Raw genomic sequence first — 21,986 nt, forward strand, 5'->3', positions numbered from 1 at the left:
ACTGGAGACAAACTATCAGTTTCTAGAACTGGAGACAAACTATCCGTTTCTAGATGATTCTAGAACTGGAGACAAACTATCAGCTTCTAGAACTGGAGACAAACTATCAGTTTCTAAAACTGGAGACAAACTATCAGTTTCTAGATGATACTAGAACTGGGGACAAACTAGCAGTTTCTAGATGATACTAGAACTGCAGACACACTATCAGCTTGTAGATGATACTAGAACTGGAGACAAACTATCAGTTTCTAGAACTGGAGACAACTATCAGTTCCTAGATGATACTAGAACTGCAGACAAACTATCAACTTCTAGATGATACTAGAACTGCAGACAAACTATCAGTTTCTAGATGATACTAGAACTGCAGACAAACTATCAGTTTCTAGATGATACTAGAACTGCAGACAAACTATCCGTTTCTAGAACTGGAGACAAACTATCTGTTTTTAGAATTGGAGACAAACTATCAGTTTCTAGAACTGGAGACAAACTATCAGTTTCTAGAACTGGAGACAAACTATCAGTTTCTAGATGATACTAGAACTGGAGACAAACTATCAATTTCTAGAAACTGGAGACAAACTATCAGCTTCTAGATGATACTAGAACTGGAGACAAACTATCAGTTTCTAGAACTGGAGACAAACTATCAGTTTCTAGATGATACTATAACTGGAGACAAACTATCAGTTTCTAGATGATACTATAACTGGAGACAAACTATCAATTTCTAGAAACTGGAGACAAACTATCAGCTTCTAGATGATACTAGAACTGGAGACAAACTATCAGTTTCTAGAACTGGAGACAAACTATCAGTTTCTAGATGATACTATAACTGGAGACAAACTATCCGTTTCTAGATGATACTATAACTGGAGACAAACTATCAGTTTCTAGATGATACTATAACTGGAGACAAACTTTCAGTTTCTAGATGATACTATAACTGGAGACAAAGTATCAGTTTCTAGATGATACTAGAACTGGGGACAAACTATCAGTTTCTAGAACTGCAGACAAACTATCAGTTTCTAGAACTGGAGACAAACTATCAGTTTTTAGAACTGGAGACAAACTATCAGTTTCTAGAACTGAGACAAACTATCAGTTTCTAGAACTGGAGACAAACTATCAGTTTCTAGCTGATACTAGAACTGGAGACAAACTATCAGCTTCTAGAACTGGAGACAAACTATCATTTTCTAGATGATACTAGATCATCCAGCCAATAGTCAGACATGCAGTAAGGTCATCTGGCCACTAGAGGTCAGACATGCAGTAAGGTCATCCAGCCACTAGAGGTCAGACATGCAGTAAGGTCATCTATCTACTAGAGGTCAGACATGCAGTAAGGTCATCTGGCCACTAGAGGTCAGACAGGCAGTAAGGTCATCTATCTACTAGAGGTCAGATATGCAGTAAGGTCATCCAGCCACTAGAGGTCAGACAGCCAGTAAGGTCCTCTGGCCACTAGAGGTCAGACATGCTGTAAGGTCATCTGGCCACTAGAGGTCAGACAGGCAGTAAGGTCATCTGGCCACTAGAGGTCAGACATGCAGTAAGGTCATCTGGCCACTAGAGATCAGACAGGCAGTAAGGTCATCTAGAGGTCAGACATGCAGTAAGGTCATCTGGCCACTAGAGGTCAGACATGCAGTAAGTTCATCTGGCCACTAGAGGTCAGACAGGAGATGGTGCTGACTGACTGACCTGTAGAACTCAGACTGTGGTCCAGCAGCTGGGAGGGCAGGAAGCCGGTGGGACTGGGGGACTGAGAGGGGGGGCAGGCTGCTCCAGTAGGGGGAGGAAGGACCAGGGTGGGACTGGGGGACTGAGAGGGGGGGCAGGCTGCTCCAGTAGGGGGAGGGAGGACCAGGGTGGGGGTGGGGGCTGTGAGGGGGGCAGGGTCAGAGAACTCCAAGCAGCCGAAGATGCCTTGCCAATCTCGACTGAACTCATCTGCTTCCATTGGTCCAGGGCTCAGGAGGTCCTTCAGAAAGGCCATGTCCCCAGTCTCCCTGTCCTCCTCCTCCTCCACCGTGGGCCCCTGCTGCAGTACAGAGCTTCCAGAGAGGTCCCCACCTAGAACACACAGCACAGAGAGACAGACAAAGGGTTAGAAACTGCATGTAGCCAGGTCATCAGAAACTATTAACTGTTACATGTCAATAGAAAAACAGGCTGGTCTGAAACACCATTCACACAGAGGACAAAGTCAGCTCAGGACCTGAGAGAAACCTGAGAGAGAGAGAGAAACCTGAGAGAGAGACCTGAGAGAGAGAGAGAGAGAGAGAGAGAGAGAGAGAGAGAGAAAGAAAGAAAGTGAGAGAGAGAAACCTGAGAGAGAGAGAGAGAGAGACCGAGAGAGAGAGAGAGAGAGAGAGGGGAAATCAGTTGAAATCAAATGAGTCAGAAGACAACTGGAAGACTGAGATCAGAGAAACACCACACATGCACCTGAACGAGAGAGGAGGTAAGACTCATCCAGGGGGAGGACAGGAGAGGACAGGAGAGGAGAGGAGAGGAGAGGACAGGACAGGAGAGGTAAGACTCATCCAGGGGGAGGACAGGACAGGACAGGACAGGAGAGGACAGGAGAGGACAAGACAGGACAGGAGAGGTAAGACTCATCCAGAGGGAGGACAGGACAGGACAGGACAGGACAGGAGAGGTAAGACTCATCCAGGGGGAGGACAGGACAGGACAGGACAGGTAAGACGTGAGAGACGCAGACCCGGTCTCAACCTTTAAGTCTTTATTGAAGACTCATCTCTTCAGTGGGTCCTATGATTAAGTGTAGTCTGGCCCAGGAGTGTGAAGGTGAACGGAAAGGCTCTGGAGCAACGAACCGCCCTTGTTGTCTCTGTCTGGCCGGTTCCCCTCTCTCTACTGGGATTCTCTGCCTCTAACCCTATTACAGGGGCTGAGTCACTGGCTTACTGGTGCTCTTCCATGCCGTCCCTAGGAGGGGTGCGTCACTTGAGTGGGTTGAGTCACTGACGTGGTCTTCCTGTCTGGGTTGGAGCCCCCCCCTTGGGTTGTGCCGTGGCGGAGATCTTTGTGGGCTATACTCGGCCTTGTCTCAGGATGGTAGGTTGGTGGTTGAAGATTTCCCTCTAGTGGTGTGGAGGCTGTGCTTTGGCAAAGTGGGTGGGGTTATATCCTTCCTGTTTGGCCCTGTCTGGGGGTGTCATTGGATGGGGCCACAGTGTCTCCTGACCCCTCCTGTCTCAGCTTCCAGTATTTATGCTGCAGTAGTTTATGTGTCGGGGGGCTAGGGTCAGTCTGTTTTACCTGGAGTATTTCTCCAGTGTCCTGTGTGAATTTAAGTATGCTCTCTCTAATTCTTTCTTTCTTTCCCTCTCTCTCGGGGGACCTGAGCCCTAGGACCATGCCTCAGGACTACCTGGCATGATGACTCCTTGCTGTCCCCAGTCCACCTGGCCGTGCTGCTGCTCCAGTTTCAACTGTTCTGCCTGCGGCTATGGAACCCTGCTGTTTTCAACTCTCTAGAGACAGCAGGAGCGGTAGAGATACTCTCAATGATCGGCTATGAAAAAGCCAACTGACACTTAGTTTTAGGACCCCTTAAGGTATCAACAAAACATTTAAAAAGTATATTTGATACCACATTGAATTTGGCCTTACTGCTATTAGCCCATACAAAGTGTCTGTACTATATCTGAGCGATATAAGAAAGATCATTTTTTTTAATGTATTTTAGGTATTAAACTATCTCCATATATACTTTCAAGCTACAGACAGATTTCAGATGAGTCCCGTGATGCTTGTGGTGACAGCAAAACAGATAACACCATGGTGATGGTAAGAGTCTCGTCTTTCCATAGAGGGTCATAATAGTCTGGTGATGGTAAGAGTCTCGTCTTTCCATAGAGGGCTATAATAGTCTGTGATGGTAAGAGTCTCGTCTTTCCATAGAGGGTCATAATAGTCTGTGATGGTAAGAGTCTCTTTACATAGAGGGCCATAATAGTCTGTGATGGTAAGAGTCTCATCTTTCCATAGAGGGCCATAATAGTCTGTGATGGTAAGAGTCTCGTCTTTCCATAGAGGGCCATAATAGTCTATGATGGTAAGAGTCTCTTTCCATAGAGGGCCATAATAGTCTGTGATGGTAAGAGTCTCTTTCCATAGAGGGTCATAATAGTCTGTGATGGTAAGAGTCTCATCTTTCCATAGAGGGTCATAATAGTCTGTGATGGTAAGAGTCTCGTCTTTACATAGAGGGCCATAATAGTCTGTGATGGTAAGAGTCTCGTCTTTCCATAGAGGGCCATAATAGTCTGTGATGGTAAGAGTCTCGTCTTTCCATAGAGGGCCATAATAGTCTGTGATGGTAAGAGTCTCGTCTTTCCATAGAGGGTCATAATAGTCTGTGATGGTAAGAGTCTCGTCTTTCCATAGAGGGTCATAATAGTCTGTGATGGTAAGAGTCTCGTCTTTCCATAGAGGGCTATAATAGTCTGTGATGGTAAGAGTCTCGTCTTTCCATAGAGGGTCATAATAGTCTGTGATGGTAAGAGTCTCTTTACATAGAGGGCCATAATAGTCTGTGATGGTAAGAGTCTCATCTTTCCATAGAGGGCCATAATAGTCTGTGATGGTAAGAGTCTCGTCTTTCCATAGAGGGCCATAATAGTCTATGATGGTAAGAGTCTCTTTCCATAGAGGGCCATAATAGTCTGTGATGGTAAGAGTCTCTTTCCATAGAGGGTCATAATAGTCTGTGATGGTAAGAGTCTCATCTTTCCATAGAGGGTCATAATAGTCTGTGATGGTAAGAGTCTCGTCTTTACATAGAGGGCCATAATAGTCTGTGATGGTAAGAGTCTCGTCTTTCCATAGAGGGCCATAATAGTCTGTGATGGTAAGAGTCTCGTCTTTCCATAGAGGGTCATAATAGTCTGTGATGGTAAGAGTCTCGTCTTTCCATAGAGGGTCATAATAGTCTGTGATGGTAAGAGTCTCGTCTTTACATCGAGGGCCATAATAGTCTGTGATGGTAAGAGTCTCATCTTTCCATAGAGGGTCATAATAGTCTGTGATGGTAAGAGTCTCATCTTTCCATAGAGGGCCATAATAGTCTGTGGGTCTGTTTGGAGGCTACAGACGTTTTCATGAGAAGACCGATTTTCGGGATGTCTCCTGGTCTGACAAACACCTTAATGACAGCTATGAGCCCCTTAATGACAGCTATAAGCCCCTTAATGACAGCTATAAGCCCCTTAATGACAGCTATAAGCCCCTTAATGACAGCTATAAGCCCCTTAATGACAGCTATAAGCCCCTTAATGACAGCTATATGCCCCTTAATGACAGCTATGAGCCCCTTAATGACAGCTATGAGCCCCTTAATGACAGCTATGAGCCCCTTAATGACAGCTATAAGCCCCTTAATTACAGCTATAAGCCCCTTAATGACAGCTATGAGCCCCTTAATGACAGCTATAAGCCCCTTAATTACAGCTATAAGCCCCTTAATAACAGCTATAAGCCCCTTAATGACAGCTATGAGCCCCTTAATGACAGCTATAAGCCCCTTAATGACAGCTATAAGCCCCTTAATGACAGCTATAAGCCCCTTAATTACAGCTATAAGCCCCTTATTTACAGCTATAAGCCCCTTAATTACAGCTATAAGCCCCTTAATGACAGCTATAAGCCCCTTAATGACAGCTATAAGCCCCTTTGGCTTTACAGACTCAAATGAATGAAATGAGTGGAAAGATGTGTTGTTTTGACTGAAACAGTCCAAAACATCAGTGTCAGTTAAAATAACTTCACTAGAGGACAGGACAGGTAAGAGCCCACCTCTTCCTCCACCACCACAGTGTCAGCCTGTTTACCAGTGAGGCTCCCAGGGAGAGAGAGATGTGTGAGGCTGCTGGGCTGCACACCTCCAAACCTCCAGGGACCACCAGAGGCTGCTGTGGTCTGTAGAGGGGCCAGAGGCTGCATGGAGGAAGAGAGGCCAGGCTGGTCACAGGCCAGGAGTAAGAGGTCGTCATCGGTGCTGGCTGTACTGAGATTCCCACTGAGGTCACACAGGGCTGGAGAACAGGACGATGGTTAGAGAGGACAGGGCTGGGGTACAGGAGGACGGTTAGAGAGGACAGGGTTGGGGTACAGGAGGATGGTTAGAGAGGACAGGGCTGGGGTACAGGAGGATGGTTAGAGAGGACAGGCCTAGGGTACAGGACGATGGTTAGAGAGGACAGGGCTGGAGAACAGGAGGATGGTTAGAGAGGACAGGGTTGGGGTACAGGAGGATGGTTAGAGAGGACAGGGTTGTGGTACAGGAGGATGGTTAGAGAGGACAGGGCTGGGGTACAGGAGGATGGTTAGAGAGGACAGGGCTGGGGTACAGGAGGATGTTAGAGAGGACAGGGCTGGGGAACAGGACGATGGTTAGAGAGGACAGGGTTGGGGAACAAGAAGATGGTTAGAGAGGACAGGGCTGGGGTACAGGAGGACGGTTAGAGAGGACAGGGCTAGGGTACAGGAGGATGGTTAGAGAGGACAGGGTTGGGGTACAGGAGGACGGTTAGAGAGGACAGGGCTGGGGAACAGGAGGATGGTTAGAGAGGACAGGGCTGGGGTACAGGACGATGGTTAGAGAGGACAGGGTTGGGGTACAGGAGGATGGTTAGAGAGGACAGGGCTGGGGTACAGGAGGATGGTTAGAGAGGACAGGGCTAGGGTACAGGAGGATGGTTAGAGAGGACAGGGTTGGGGTACAGGAGGATGGTTAGAGAGGACAGGGTTGGGGTACAGGAGGACGGTTAGAGAGGACAGGGCTGGGGAAGAGGAGGACGGTTAGAGAGGACAGGGCTGGGGTACAGGACGATGGTTAGAGAGGACAGGGTTGGGGTACAGGAGGATGGTTAGAGAGGACAGGGTTGGGGTACAGGAGGATGGTTAGAGAGGACAGGGCTGGGGTACAGGAGGATGGTTAGAGAGGACAGGGCTGGGGTACATGAGGATGGTTAGAGAGGACAGGGCTGGGGTACAGGAGGATGGTTAGAGAGGACAGGGCTGGGGTACAGGACGATGGTTAGAGAGGACAGGGCTGGGGTACAGGAGGATGGTTAGGGGTTAGGGGTAAGGGGTTAGGGGTTTGGGAGCAGGGGTTAGGGGTTAGGGGTTAGGGTTTAGGTTAGGGAGCAGGGGTTAGGGGTAAGGGGTTAGGGGTAAGGTTAGGGGTTAGGGTTAGGGGTTAGGGGTCTCCAGTCTTATAGAATAAGAGCTACTTTAAAAAAAAAGAAACATTGCAAGCTACTCCCTAACCCCTAACCCTAACCCCTACTCCCTAACCCCTACTCCCTAACCCCTACTCCCTAACACTAACCCCTACTCCCTAACCCTAATCCCTACTCCCTAACCCCTACTCCCTAACCCCTACTCCCTAACCCTAACCCCTAACCCCAACCCCTACTCCCTAACCCTAACCCCTAACCCCTACCCCCTAACCGCTAACCCTAACCCCTAACCCCTACTCCCTAACCCCTACTCCCTAACCCCTAACCCCTACTCCCTAACCCTAACCCCTAACCCCTACTCCCTAACCCCTAAATATTAGCTACTAATATTTTTCTAACTTTCAAATAGGCCCATTCTTCTACTTTTTCCCTCCCTGCTACTCTTCCCTGGTCCTTAGTGTACTAGAGGAAGTAGTGTTGTCAACTCTTCCCTGGTCCTTAGTGTACTAGAGGAAGTAGTGTTGTCAACTCTTCCCTGGTCCTTAGTGTACTAGAGGAAGTAGTGTTGTCAACTCTTCCCTGGTCCTTAGTGTACTAGAGGAAGTAGTGCACTATGTTGTCAACTCTTCCCTGGTCCTTAGTGTACTAGAGGAAGTAGTACACTATGTTGTCAACTCTTCCCTGGTCCTTAGTGTACTAGAGAAAGTAGTGTTGTCAACTCTTCCCTGGTCCTTAGTGTACTAGAGGAAGTAGTGTTGTCCACTCTTCCCTGGTACTTAGTGTACTAGAGGAAGTAGTGTTGTCAACTCTTCCCTGGTCCTTAGTGTACTAGAGGAAGTAGTGTTGTCAACTCTTCCCTGGTCCTTAGTGTACTAGAGGAAGTAGTGTTGTCAACTCTTCCCTGGTCTTTAGTGTACTAGAGGAAGTAGTGTTGTCAACTCTTCCCTGGTCCTTAGTGTACTAGAGGAAGTAGTGTTGTCAATTCTTCCCTGGTCCTTAGTGTACTAGAGGAAGTAGTGTTGCCAACTCTTCCCTGGTCCTTAGTGTACTAGAGGAAGTAGTACACTGTGTTGTATGGTAAAACCTTCCAGAATAGTTTGGCTAGCTAGTAGGGCTGCTGGTAGCTGGTGATGACCTGCTAGAGACCCCTGGTGTACGGTAAAACCTATCAGAATAGTTTGGCTAGCTAGTAGGGCTGCTGGTAGCTGGTAGCTGAGGATGAACTGCTGGAGACCCCTGGTGTACGGTAAAACCTTTCAGAATAGTTTGGCTAGCTAGTAGGGCTGCTGGTAGCTGGCGATGACCTGCTGGAGACCCCTGGTCTATGGTAAAACCTTTCAGAATAGTTTGGCTAGCTAGTAGGGCTGCTGGTAGCTGGGGATGACCTTCTGGAGACCCCTGGTGTACGGTAAAACCTTTCAGAATAGTTTGGCTAGCTAGTAGGGCTGCTGGTAGCTGGGGATGACCTTCTGGAGACCCCTGGTGTACGGTAAAACCTTTCAGAATAGTTTGGCTAGCTAGTAGGGCTGCTGGTAGCTGGGGATGACCTTCTGGAGACCCCTGGTGTACGGTAAAACCTTTCAGAATAGTTTGGCTAGCTAGTAGGGCTGCTGGTAGCTGGGGATGACCTGCTGGAGACCCCTGGTGTACGGTAAAACCTTTCAGAATAGTTTGGCTAGCTAGTAGGGCTGCTGGTAGCTGGGGATGACCTGCTGGAGACCCCTGGTCTATGGTAAAACCTCAACACTTAGATACCTTTTACAATTAGCACAATAAAAGTGAATAAGGACCAGCTTCTGCACAGAACAATGCCATAAAGCATCACAACACGCATGTACATGAACATACACACACGTACCAGAGTCCAGACTAGCACACAGAGAGCTGTCACTGGTGTGGCTCTGTCCATCAGCAGCATGTAGGGGGCCTGTAAAGGAAACCACATCAAGGACATCATGTCATTCCAGTCCACTGAACATGTTATAGTATATCTAAACCAGTAGGGGTCAGTATATAATGTAATGTTATAGTATACCTAACCCAGTAGGGGTCAGTATATAATGTAATGTTATAGTATATCTAGCCCAGTAGGGGTCAGTATATAATGTAATGTTATAGTATATCTAGCCCAGTAGGGGTCAGTATATACTGTAATGTTATAGTATATCTAGCCCAGTAGGGGTCAGTATATAATGTAATGTTATAGTATATCTAGCCCAGTAGGGGTCAGTATATAATGTAATGTTATAGTATATCTAGCCCAGTAGGGGTCAGTATATAATGTAATGTTATAGTATATCTAGCCCAGTAGGGGTCAGTATATAATGTAATGTTATAGTATATCTAGCCCAGTATGGGTCAGTATATAATGTAATGTTATAGTATATCTAACCCAGTAGGGGTCAGTATATAATGTAATGTTATAGTATATCTAGCCCAGTAGGGGTCAGTAGGGGTCAGTATATAATGTAATGTTATAGTATATCTAACCCAATAGGGGGCAGTATATAATGTAATGTTTCGTATATCTAGCCCAATAGGGTTCATTACGTACCAGAGGCTGATTCTGATGGCTTCTCTTCATCCAGGGAGACCAGACTGAGGAGAGAAAGGATATTTTTGGTATTTTATTAGGATCCCCATTAGCAGAAAGCAGCGGCTACTCTTCCTGGGGTTCACACAAAACATGACATAAGAACATTAATAAACATGAAGAGCGCAAGGACAGAACTACACTGAACAAAAAAAATACTGAACAAAAATATATTGGCCCCGTGTTTCATGAGCTGAAATAAAAGATCCCGCAAATGTTCCATACGCACAAAAAGCTTCTGTCCAATTTTGTGCAAAAATTTGTTTACATCCCTGATTGTGAGCATTTCTCCTTTGCCAAGATAATCCATCCACCTGACAGGTGTGGAATATCAAGAAGCTGATTAAACAGCCCGATCATTACACAGATGCACCTTGTGCTGGGGACCATAAAAGGCCACTCTAAAATGTGTGGTTTTGTCACACAACACAATGCCACAGATGTCAACATTTTTGAGGGAGAGTGCAGTTGGCATGCTGACTGCAGGAATGTCCACCGATTGAATGTTCATTTCTCTACCATAAACGTTTCTCAACGTTGTTTCAGAGAACTTGGGGTTATGGTTTTGGCCGGCATAAGCTACGGACATGAACACAATTTAATTTTATCATTGGCAATTTGAATGCACAGAGATACCGTGACGAGATCCTGAGGCTCATTGTTGTGCCATTCATCCGCCACCATCACCTCATGTTTCAGCATGATAATACACGGCCCCGTGTCGCAAGGATCTGTACAAGAAATAATTATTTTATTCAAAACATACTTTTCACAAATATTGGCACCCCTGCCTTTAGTACACCGTCCCTTTTCCAAGATAAGAGCCCTGAGTTGTCTCCTGTAATGTTTGAAGAGGTGGGAGAACACACAGGAAGAGATTAGAGACCATTCCTCCACACAGAAACTCCAGAACGTTCAGAGTCCTTGGTCTTCGCTTGTGGACTCTCCTCTTCAGCTCACCCAACAGGTTCTCAACGGGGTTTAGATCAGGGGACTGGGATGGCCATTGCAAAAGCTTGATTCTATGGTCAGTGAACCATTTTTTGTGTGAACAAGGGAGGTATCTGTTGCATCAGTGTCCTGCTGGAAGATCCAACAAGGAGCCAGTTTAACCTGTTGGGTCTAGGGGGCAGCATTTGCACGTCTGGATAAAAAAAATGTACCCGATTTAATCTGGTTACTAATCCTACCCAGTAACTAGAATATGCATATACTTATTATATATGGATAGAAAACACTCTAAAGTTTCTAAAACTGTTTGAATGGTGTCTGTGAGTATAACAGAACTCATTTGGCAGGCAAAACCCTGAGACATTTTCTGACAGGAAGTGGATACCTGATGTGTTGTATTGACTTTAAACCTATCCCATTGAAAAACACAGGGGCTTAGGAATATTTTGGCACTTCCTATTGCTTCCACTAGATGTCACCAGCCTTTACAAAGTGTTTTGAGTCTTCTGGAGGGAGATCTGACCGAACAAGAGCCATGGAACGATGATGTCCCATTAGACACCTGGCGCGCGAGTTCATGTTGGGTACCCTCGTTCCAATACGTTATAAAAGAGTATGCATTCGTCCACCTTGAATATTATTCATGTTCTGGTTAAAAAAGGCCCTAATGATTTATGCTATACAACGTTTTACATGTTTGAACGAACGGAAATATATTTTTTCCCCTCGTTCATGACGAGAAGTCCGGCTGGCTTACATCATGTGCTAACGAGACGGAGATTTTTGGACATAAATGATGAGCTTTTTTGAACAAAACTACATTCGTTATGGACCTGTGATACCTGGAAGTGACATCTGATGAAGAGAATCAAAGGTAATGGATTATTTACATAGTATTTTCGATTTTAGATCTCCCCAACATGACGTCTAGTCTGTATCGCAACGCGTATTTTTCTGGGCGCAGTGCTCAGATTATTGCAAAGTGTGATTTCCCAGTAAGGTTATTTTTAAATCTGGCAAGTTGATTGAGTTCAAGAGATGTAAATCTATAATTCTTTAAATGACAATATAATATTTTACCAATGTTTTCTAATTTTAATTATTTAATTTGTGACGCTGACTTGACTGCCGGTTATTGGAGGGAAACGATTTCCTCAACATCAATGCCATAGTAAAACGCTGTTTTTGGATATAAATATGAACTTGATAGAACTAAAAATGCATGCATTGTCCAACATAATGTCCTAGGAGTGTCATCTGATGGAGATTGTAAAAGGTTAGTGCATCATTTTAGCTGGTTTTATGGTTTTGGTGACCCTGTCTTTGACTTGACAAAACATTACACACAACTCTTGTAAATGTACTGTCCTAACATACTCTAAATTTATGCTTTCGCCGTAAAACCTTTTTGAAATCGTAAAACGTGGTTAGATTAAGGAGATGTTTATCTTTCAAATGGTGTAAAATAGTTGTATTTTTGAAAAATTTGAATTTTGACATTTATTTGGATTCAAATTTGCCGCTCTTGAAATGCACCTGCTGTTGATGGAGTGCACCACGGGTGGCACGCTAGCGTCCCACCTAGCCCCAAGAGGTTAAGCCTCCTGGCAGAGGCAGGCAGGTTTTGGCCTAAAATAGATGTAGTCCATGATGCCATGTACCCTACCTAGGTACCCAGGGCCTTTTGGACGTAAAACTGTCCCACAACATCACAGGTCCACCACCATACTTCACAGTGGTGATCAGGCTATTTTCTGCTTGACCATGGTTCTTTTCACACCTCTGATGTTTGTTGCCTAAAAGCTCTATTTTAGTCTCATCAGACCATAGAACCTGGTTCCAATGACATTCACCAAACTCCAGGCACTGATGTTTGTGGTTTGGTGACAGCAGAGGCTTTCAACTGGCAACCCTTCCAAATAACTTGTTGGCATGGAGGTGGCGTCTAATTGTAGTTTTGGAGACTTGGCGACCCCAAAATGTCATCAACTTCTGCAATTCTACAACTGTGATCATTGGAGATTTGCCACTTGAACCATCCTTCTCACTGTGCGTGGGGGTAAAATACACTCACTTCCTGTTCCAGGCAGGTTCATCACAACTCCAGCTGTTTTACATTTCTTCATTTTCAGTCGTGTAGCTGTCTTTTATAGCCATGGCCTGATATGTGAAGGTCAACAACCTTCCATGTTGATGGATGACTGAGGGAGTTGAGCCTGTGTGTCACCTCATATTTACTCCCCAGTGAAACAGGAAGTCATGCATGACTGAAGGAGTTGAGCCTGTGTGTCACCTCATATTTATACCCAGTGAAACAGGAAGTCATGGATGACTGAGGGAGTTGAGCTTTTGTGTCACCTCATATTTATACCCCAGTGAAACAGGAAGTCATGGATGACTGAGAGAGTTGAGCCTGTGTGTCACCTCATATTTATACCCCAGTGAAACAGCAAGTCATGGATGACTGAGGGAGTTGAGCCTGTGTGTCACCTCATATTTATACCGCAGTGAAACAGGAAGTCATGGATGACTGAGGGAGTTGAGCCTGTGTGTCACCTCATATTTATACCCCAGTGAAACAGAAAGTCATGGATGACTGAGGGAGTTGAGCCTGTGTGTCACCTCATATTTATACCCCAGTGAAACAGGAAGTCATGGATGACTATGACTATGATTATGGGCCCTAAAAGCACGGAAATAGTGTTTATTAATGTCAATTTTTATGTCAATTTAGCTAGTTAGCTTGCTGTTGCTAGCTAATTTGTCCTGTGATATAAACATTGAGTTGTTATTTTACCAGAAATGCACAAGGTCCTCTACTCCAACAATAAATCCACACAAATAACGGCCAACCGAATCGTTTCTAGTCATCTCTCCTCCTTCCAGGCTTTTTCATCTTTGAACTTATATGGTGATTGGCATCTAAACTTCATAGTATTACCACGACGACCGGCAACACAGTTCGTCTTTCAATCAACCACGTGGGTATAACCAATGAGGAGATGGCACGTGGGTACCTGCTTCTATAAACCAATGAGGAGATGGGAGAGGCAGGATTTGCAGCGCGATCTGTGTCAGAAATAGAAAAAAAGTTATATTTTAGCCCTTGGCAACGCAGACGCTCGTTGACGCGCGCGAGCAGCGTGGTTGCAGTAATTGAGTGGTGTGGTCAGCCTATAAGTTCTGCTGAACACCATGAGGAGTAGCTGCTTCCTCGGCAGCAGAAAAAGAGGATCCTTAACCTGTTGGGGCTAGGGGGCAGTATTTTCACGGCCGGATAAAAAACGTACCCGATTTAAACTGGTTACTACTCTTGCCCAGAAACGAGAATATGCATATAATTAGTAGATTTGGATAGAAAACACAAGTTTCTAAAACTGTTTGAATGGTGTCTGTGAGTATAACAGAACTCATATGGCAGGCCAAAACCTGAGAAGATTCCATGCAGGAAGTGCCCTGTCTGACAATTTGTTGTCCTTCTGTTGCATCTCTATCAAAAATACAGCATCTGTGCTGTAAAGTGACACTTTCTAAGGCTTCCATTGGCTCTCTAAAGCCGCCAAAAAGTGGAATGGGGTGTCTGCTGTCTCTGGGCAAAGTATAGGAGCAGAGTTTGTAAGTGGTCAGCCTGGGGACAGTGAGACTGAGATGCGCATTCACGAGACTTCTCCATTTTTTTCTTTCAGTCTTTGAATGAATACAACGTTGCCCGGTTGGAATATTATCGCTATTTTACGAGAAAAATAGCATAAAATTTGATTTTAAACAGCGTTTGACATGCTTCAAAGTACGGTAATGGAATATTTCGACAATTTTTGTTACGAAACGCGCCGGCGCGTCACCCTTCGGAAAGTGACCTGAACGCACGAACAAAACGGAGGTATTTGGATATAACTATGGATTATTTGGAACCAAAACAACATTTGTTGTTGAAGTAGAAGTCCTGGGAGTGCATTCTGACGAAGAACAGCAAAGGTAATCCAATTTTTCTAATAGTAATTCTGAGTTTAGTGAGCCCCAAACTTGGTGGGTGTCAAATTAGCTAGCCTGTGATGGCCGAGCTATGTACTCAGAATATTGCAAAATGTGCTTTCGCCAAAAAGCTATTTTAAAATCTGACATAGCGTTTGCATAAAGGAGTTCTGTATCTATAATTCTTAAAATAATTGTTACGTATTTTGTCAACGTTTATCATGAGTAATTTAGTAAATTCCCCAGAAGTTTTCGGTGGGTATGCTAGTTCTGAACATCACATGCTAATGTAAAAAGCTGGTTTTTGATATAAATATGAACTTGATTGAACAAAACATGCATGTATTGTATAACATAATGTCCTAGGAGTGTCATCTGATGAAGATCATCAAAAGGTTAGTGCTGCATTTAGCTGTGGTTTTGGTTTTTGTGACATATATGCTTGCTTTGAAAATGGCTGTGTGATTATTTTTGGCAGGGTACTCTCCTGACATAATCTAATGTTTTGCTTTCGCTGTAAAGCCTTTTTGAAATCGGACAATGTGGTTAGATTAACGAGAGTCTTGTCTTTAAAATGGTGTAAAATAGTCATATGTTTGAGAAATTGAAGTTATAGCATTTTTGAGGTATTTGTATTTCGCGCCACGCGATTCCACTGGCTGTTGAATAGAGTGGGACGCTATTCAGTTCTATCTCTGGACTAACAGCTATCCACCCTGACTCAGTTCTATCTCTGGAATAACAGCTATCCACGCTAACGTCCCACTGGCCCAGAGAGGTTAATAAACACAAAATACAAACATTTCTCTGGAGGTTAACAGCCATCCACTCTGACTCTGTTCTATCTCTGGACTAACAGCTATCCACTCTGACTCAGTTCTATCTCTGGACTAACAGCTATCCACCCTGACTCAGTTCTATCTCTGGACTAACAGCTATCTACCCTGACTCTGTTCTATCTCTGGACTAAAAGCTATCCACTCTGACTCAGTTCTATCTCTGGACTAACAGCTATCCACTCTGACTCAGTTCAATCTCTGGACTGACAGCTATCCACTCTGACTCAGTTCTATCTCTGGACTAACAGCTATCCACTCTGACTCAGGTCTATCTATCTCTGGACTAACAGCTATCCACTCTGACTCAGGTCTATCTCTGGACTAACAGCTATCCACTCTGACTCAGTTCTATCTCTGGACTAACAGCTATCCACTCTGACTCAGTTCTATCTCTGGACTAACAGCTATCCACCCTGACTCAGTTCTATCTCTGGAATAACAGCTATCCACTCTGACTCAGTTCTATCTCTGGACTAACAGCTATCCACTCTGACTCAGTTCTATCTCTGGACTAACAGCTATCCACTCTGACTCAGTTCTATCTCTGGACTAACATCTATCCACCCTGACTCAGTTCTATCTCTGGACTAACATCTATCCACCCTGAATAAGTTCTATCTCTGGACTAACAGCTATCCATTCTGACTCAGTTCTATCTCTGGACTAACAGCTATCCACTCTGCCTCAGTTCTATCTCTGGACTAACAGCTATCCACTCTGACTCAGTTCTATCTCTGGACTAAAAGCTATCCACTCTGACTCAGTTCTATCTCTGGACTAACAGCTATCCACTCTGACTCAGTTCAATCTCTGGACTGACAGCTATCCACTCTGACTCAGTTCTATCTCTGGACTAACAGCTATCCACTCTGACTCAGGTCTATCTATCTCTGGACTAACAGCTATCCACTCTGACTTAGGTCTATCTCTGGACTAACAGCTATCCACTCTGACTCAGTTCTATCTCTGGACTAACAGCTATCCACTCTGACTCAGTTCTATCTCTGGACTAACAGCTATCCACCCTGACTCAGTTCTATCTCTGGAATAACAGCTATCCACTCTGACTCAGTTCTATCTCTGGACTAACAGCTATCCACTCTGACTCAGTTCTATCTCTGGACTAACAGCTATCCACTCTGACTCAGTTCTATCTCTGGACTAACATCTATCCACCCTGACTCAGTTCTATCTCTGGACTAACATCTATCCACCCTGAATAAGTTCTATCTCTGGACTAACAGCTATCCATTCTGACTCAGTTCTATCTCTGGACTAACAGCTATCCACTCTGACTCAGTTCTATCTCTGGACTAACAGCTATCCACTCTGACTCAGTTCTATCTCTGGACTAGCAGCTATCCACCCTGACTCAGTTCTATCTATCTCTGGACTAACAGCTATCCACTCTGACTCAGTTCTATCTCTGGAATAACAGCTATCCACTCTGACTCAGTTCTATCTCTGGACTAACAGCCATCCACTCTGACTCAGTTCTATCTCTGGACTAACAGCTATCCACTCTGACTCAGTTCTATCTATCTCTGGACTAACAGCTATCCACTCTGACTCACTAACAGCTATCCACTCTGACTCAGTTCTATCTCTGAACTAACAGCTATCCACCCTGACTCAGTTCTATCTCTGGACTAACAGCTATCCACCCTGACTCAGTACCTCAGAGAAGAGGTACCATCTACAGTCTCTCTCCCTGGAAGACACCAGTCCTACAGCACTAGAGAGGTACCATCTACAGTCTCTCTCCCTGGAAGACACCAGTCCAACAGAACTAGAGAGGTACCATGTACAGTCTCTCTCCCTGGAAGACACCAGTCCTACAACACTAGAGAGGTACCATCTACAGTCTCTCTCCCTGGAAGACACCAGTCCTACAACACTAGAGAGGTACCATCTACAGTCTCTCTCCCTGGAAGACACCAGTCCTACAGCACTAGAGAGGTACCATCTACAGTCTCTCTCCCTGGAAGACACCAGTCCTACAACACTAGAGAGGTACCATCTACAGTCTCTCTCCCTGGAAGACACCAGTCCTACAACACTAGAGAGGTACCATCTACAGTCTCTCTCCCTGGAAGACACCAGTCCTACAGCATTAGAGAGGTACCATCTACAGTCTCTCTCCCTGGAAGACACCAGTCCTACAGCACTAGAGAGGTACCATCTACAGTCTCTCTCCCTGGAAGACACCAGTCCTACAACACTAGAGAGGTACCATCTACAGTCTCTCTCCCTGGAAGACACCAGTCCTACAACACTAGAGAGGTACCATCTACAGTCTCTCTCCCTGGAAGACACCAGTCCTACAGCATTAGAGAGGTACCATCTACAGTCTCTATCCCTGGAAGACACCAGTCCTACAGCACTAGAGAGGTACCATCTACAGTCTCTCTCCCTGGAAGACACTAGTCCAACAGAACCAGGACATTTAATTGTGTGTTAACAGGCCTTCTGTTTAATGAAGACAGAAGTGTATGTGACCAATAACATTTGATTTGATACAGTGAACTGTTGGAGCTCTGTCCCAGTACTGTTGGAGCTCTGTCCCAGTACTGTTGGAGCTCTGTCCCAGTATGTCCCAGTACTGTTGGAGCACCATCCCAGTACTGTTGGAGCTCTGTCCCAGTATGTCCCAGTACTGTTGGAGCTCTGTCCCAGTACCGTTGGAGCTCTGTCCCAGTACTGTTGGAGCACTGTCCCAGTACTGTTGGAGCTCTGTCCCAGTACTGTTGGAGCACTGTCCCAGTACTGTTGGAGCTCTGTCCCAGTATGTCCCAGTACTGTTGTAGCTCTGTCCCAGTACTGTTGGAGCACTGTCTCGGTACTGTTGGAGCTCTGTCACAGTACTGTTGGAGCTCTGTCCCGGTACTGTTGGAGCTCTGTCCCAGTACTGTTGGAGCTCTGTCCCAGTACTGTTGGAGCTCTGTCCCAGTATGTCCCAGTACTGTTGGAGCTCTGTCCCAGTACTGTTGGAGCACTGTGCCGGTACTGTTGGAACTCTGTCCCAGTACTGTTGGAGCTCTGTCCCAGTACTGTTGGAGCACTGTCCCAGTACTGTTGTAACTCTGTCCCAGTACTGTTGGAGCACCGTCCCAGTACTGTTGGAGCTCCGTCCCAGTACTGTTGGAGCTCCGTCCCAGGACTGTTGGAGCACTGTCCCAGTACTGTTGGAGCTCTGTCCCAGTACTGCTGGAGCTCCGTCCCAGTACTGCTGGAGCTCCGTCCCAGTACTGTTGGAGCTCTGTCCCAGTACTGTTGGAGCTCTGTCCCAGTACTGTTGGAGCTCTGTCCCAGTATGTCCCAGTACTGTTGGAGCTCTGTCCCAGTATGTCCCAGTACTGTTGGAGCTCTGTCCCAGTATGTCCCAGGACTGTTGGAGCTCTGTCCCAGTACTGTTGGAGCTCTGTCCCAGTATGTCCATGTACTGATGGAGCACTGTACCAGTATGTCCCAGTACTGTTGGAGCTCTGTCCCAGTACTGTTGGAGCACTGTGCCGGTGCTGTTGGAGCTCTGTCCCAGTACTGTTGGAGCTCTGTCCCAGTACGTCCCAGTACTGTTGGAGCACTGTCCCGGTACTGTTGGAGCTCTGTCCCAGTACTGTTGGAACTCTGTCCCAGTACTGTTGGAGCTCTGTCCCAGTACTGTTGTAGCTCTGTCCCAGTACTGTTGGAGCTCTGTCCCAGTATGTCCCAGTACTGTTGGAGCTCTGTCCCAGTATGTCCCAGTACTGTTGGAGCTCTGTCCCAGTATGTCCCAGGACTGTTGGAGCTCTGTCCCAGTACTGTTGGAGCTCTGTCCCAGTATGTCCATGTACTGATGGAGCACTGTCCCAGCATTGTTGGAGCTCTGTCCCAGTACTGTTGGAGCTCTGTCCCAGTACTGTTGGAGCACTGTCCCGGTGCTGTTGGAGCACTGTCCCAGTACTGTTGGAGCTCTGTCCCAGTATGTCCCAGTACTGTTGGAGCTCTGTCCCAGTACTGTTGGAGCTCTGTCCCAGTACTGTTGGAGCACTGTCCCAGTACTGTTGTAACTCTGTCCCAGTACTGTTGGAGCACTGTCCCGAGTACTGTTGGAGCTCTGTCCCAGTACTGTTGGAGCTCTGTCCCAGTACTGCTTGGAGCTCCTGTCCCAGTACTGTTGGTAGCTCTGTCCCAGTACTGTTGGAGCTCTGTCCCAGTATGTCCCAGTACTGTTGGAGCTCTGTCCCAGTACTGTTGGAGCTCCGTCCCAGGACTGTTGGAGCACTGTCCCAGTACTGTTGGAGCTCTGTCCCAGTACTGCTGGAGCTCCGTCCCAGTACTGCTGGAGCTCCGTCCCAGTACTGTTGGAGCTCTGTCCCAGTACTGTTGGAGCTCTGTCCCAGTACTGTTGGAGCTCTGTCCCAGTATGTCCCAGTACTGTTGGAGCTCTGTCCCAGTATGTCCCAGTACTGTTGGAGCTCTGTCCCAGTATGTCCCAGGACTGTTGGAGCTCTGTCCCAGTACTGTTGGAGCTCTGTCCCAGTATGTCCATGTACTGATGGAGCACTGTACCAGTATGTCCCAGTACTGTTGGAGCTCTGTCCCAGTACTGTTGGAGCACTGTGCCGGTGCTGTTGGAGCTCTGTCCCAGTACTGTTGGAGCTCTGTCCCAGTACGTCCCAGTACTGTTGGAGCACTGTCCCGGTACTGTTGGAGCTCTGTCCCAGTACTGTTGGAACTCTGTCCCAGTACTGTTGGAGCTCTGTCCCAGTACTGTTGTAGCTCTGTCCCAGTACTGTTGGAGCTCTGTCCCAGTATGTCCCAGTACTGTTGGAGCTCTGTCCCAGTACTGTTGGAGCTATGTCCCAGTACTGTTGGAGCTCTGTCCCAGTATTGTTGGAGCTCTGTCCCAGTATGTCCCAGTACTGTTGGAGCTCTGTCCCAGTACTGTTGGAGCTCTGTCCCAGTATGTCCCAGTACTGTTGGAGCACTGTCCCAGTACTGTTGGAGCTCTGTCCCAGTATGTCCCAGTACTGTTGGAGCACTGTCCCAGCATTGTTGGAGCTCTGTCCCAATACTGTTGGAGCTCTGTCCCAATACTGTTGGAGCTCTGTCCCAGTACTGTTGGAGCTCTGTCCCAGTACTGTTGGAGCACTGTCCCAGTATTGTTGGAGCTCTGTCCCAGTATGTCCCAGTACTGTTGGAGCTCTGTCCCAGTACTGTTGGAGCTCTGTCCCAGTACTGTTGGAGCACTGTCCCAGTACTGTTGTAACTCTGTCCCAGTACTGTTGGAGCACCGTCCCAGTACTGTTGGAGCTCTGTCCCAGTACTGTTGGAGCTCCGTCCCAGTACTGTTGGAGCTCTGTCCCAGTACTGTTGGAGCTCTGTCCCGGTACTGCTGGAGCTCTGTCCCAGTACTGCTGGAGCTCCGTCCCAGTACTGTTGGAGCTCTGTCCCAGTACTGTTGGAGCTCTGTCCCAGTATGTCCCAGTACTGTTGGAGCTCTGTCCCAGTACTGTTGGAGCTCTGTCCCAGTACTGTTGGAGCTCTGTCCCGGTACTGCTGGAGCTCTGTCCCAGTACTGCTGGAGCTCCGTCCCAGTACTGCTGGAGCTCCGTCCCAGTACTGTTGGAGCTCTGTCCCAGTACTGTTGGAGCTCTGTCCCAGTATGTCCCAGTACTGTTGGAGCTCTGTCCCAGTACGTCCCAGTACTGTTGGAGCTCTGTCCCAGTACGTCCCAGTACTGTTGGAGCTCTGTCCCAGTACTGTTGGAGCTATGTGGACGGCGTAGGGGATAAGAGAGGAGTGGAGGACAGGAGATGAAGAGATGCTGTCAGAGGGACCAGATGTTCTCACCTGTTACTCTGTATGACCTTCTCTTTGTTTTGGTCTTGGTTCTCTAAATATGTCAGCTGCTCCAGAGGGTCCTGGAGGTCCTGACAACACACACACACACACACACACACACACACACACACACACACACACACCACACACACACACACACACACACACACACACACACACACAATCTACTGTTACAACACACTGGACGCACAACACAGACACACAAACACAAACACACACACACACCCCATCTACAAATACAACGCACTGGAAGCAAAACAAACACACACACACCCCATCTACTGTTACAACACACTGGACACACAACACACACACACACACACACACACACACACACCATCTACAAATACAACGCACTGGACACACAACACACACACACACCCCATCTACTGTTACAACACACTGGATGCACAACACACACACACACACCCATCTACTGTTACAACACACTGGAAGCAAAACAAACACACACTTGTAATGTACGAGCAGCCAGTCCCACGTACCCTGAGAGCAGTGAACTGGTAGGAGACAAGGCCTTTAAAAGACTCATGAATC

General features: G+C 46.5%; 1 protein-coding gene across 2 annotated transcripts in view; it reads right to left on the bottom strand.

Annotated features, from left to right (window-relative positions):
- Positions 1-21,986, bottom strand: part of LOC106593837 (islet cell autoantigen 1-like protein) — a 100,127-nt gene that overhangs the window by 3,781 nt on the left and 74,360 nt on the right. The window contains exons 5-10 of one of the 2 annotated variants that reach the window (XM_082963787.1): positions 21,935-21,986; positions 21,420-21,490; positions 9,784-9,827; positions 9,088-9,156; positions 5,877-6,080; positions 1,720-2,091 (exon numbers count right to left, since the gene is read on the bottom strand). The exon at positions 21,935-21,986 is cut by the window's right edge and continues 47 nt beyond it. In XM_082963787.1, coding sequence (XP_082819913.1) covers positions 1,720-2,091; positions 5,877-6,080; positions 9,088-9,156; positions 9,784-9,827; positions 21,420-21,490; positions 21,935-21,986 — 812 coding nt within the window. Of the gene's footprint in view, positions 1-1,719; positions 2,092-5,876; positions 6,081-9,087; positions 9,157-9,783; positions 9,828-21,419; positions 21,500-21,934 lie in introns of both variants that reach the window. The other variant, XM_082963786.1, reaches the window with a different exon arrangement.

Source organism: Salmo salar, chromosome 17 (genome assembly GCF_965601325.2).
Source record: "Salmo salar chromosome 17, fSalSal1, whole genome shotgun sequence".
In the NCBI taxonomy this organism is placed as follows: Eukaryota; Metazoa; Chordata; class Actinopteri; order Salmoniformes; family Salmonidae; genus Salmo; species Salmo salar.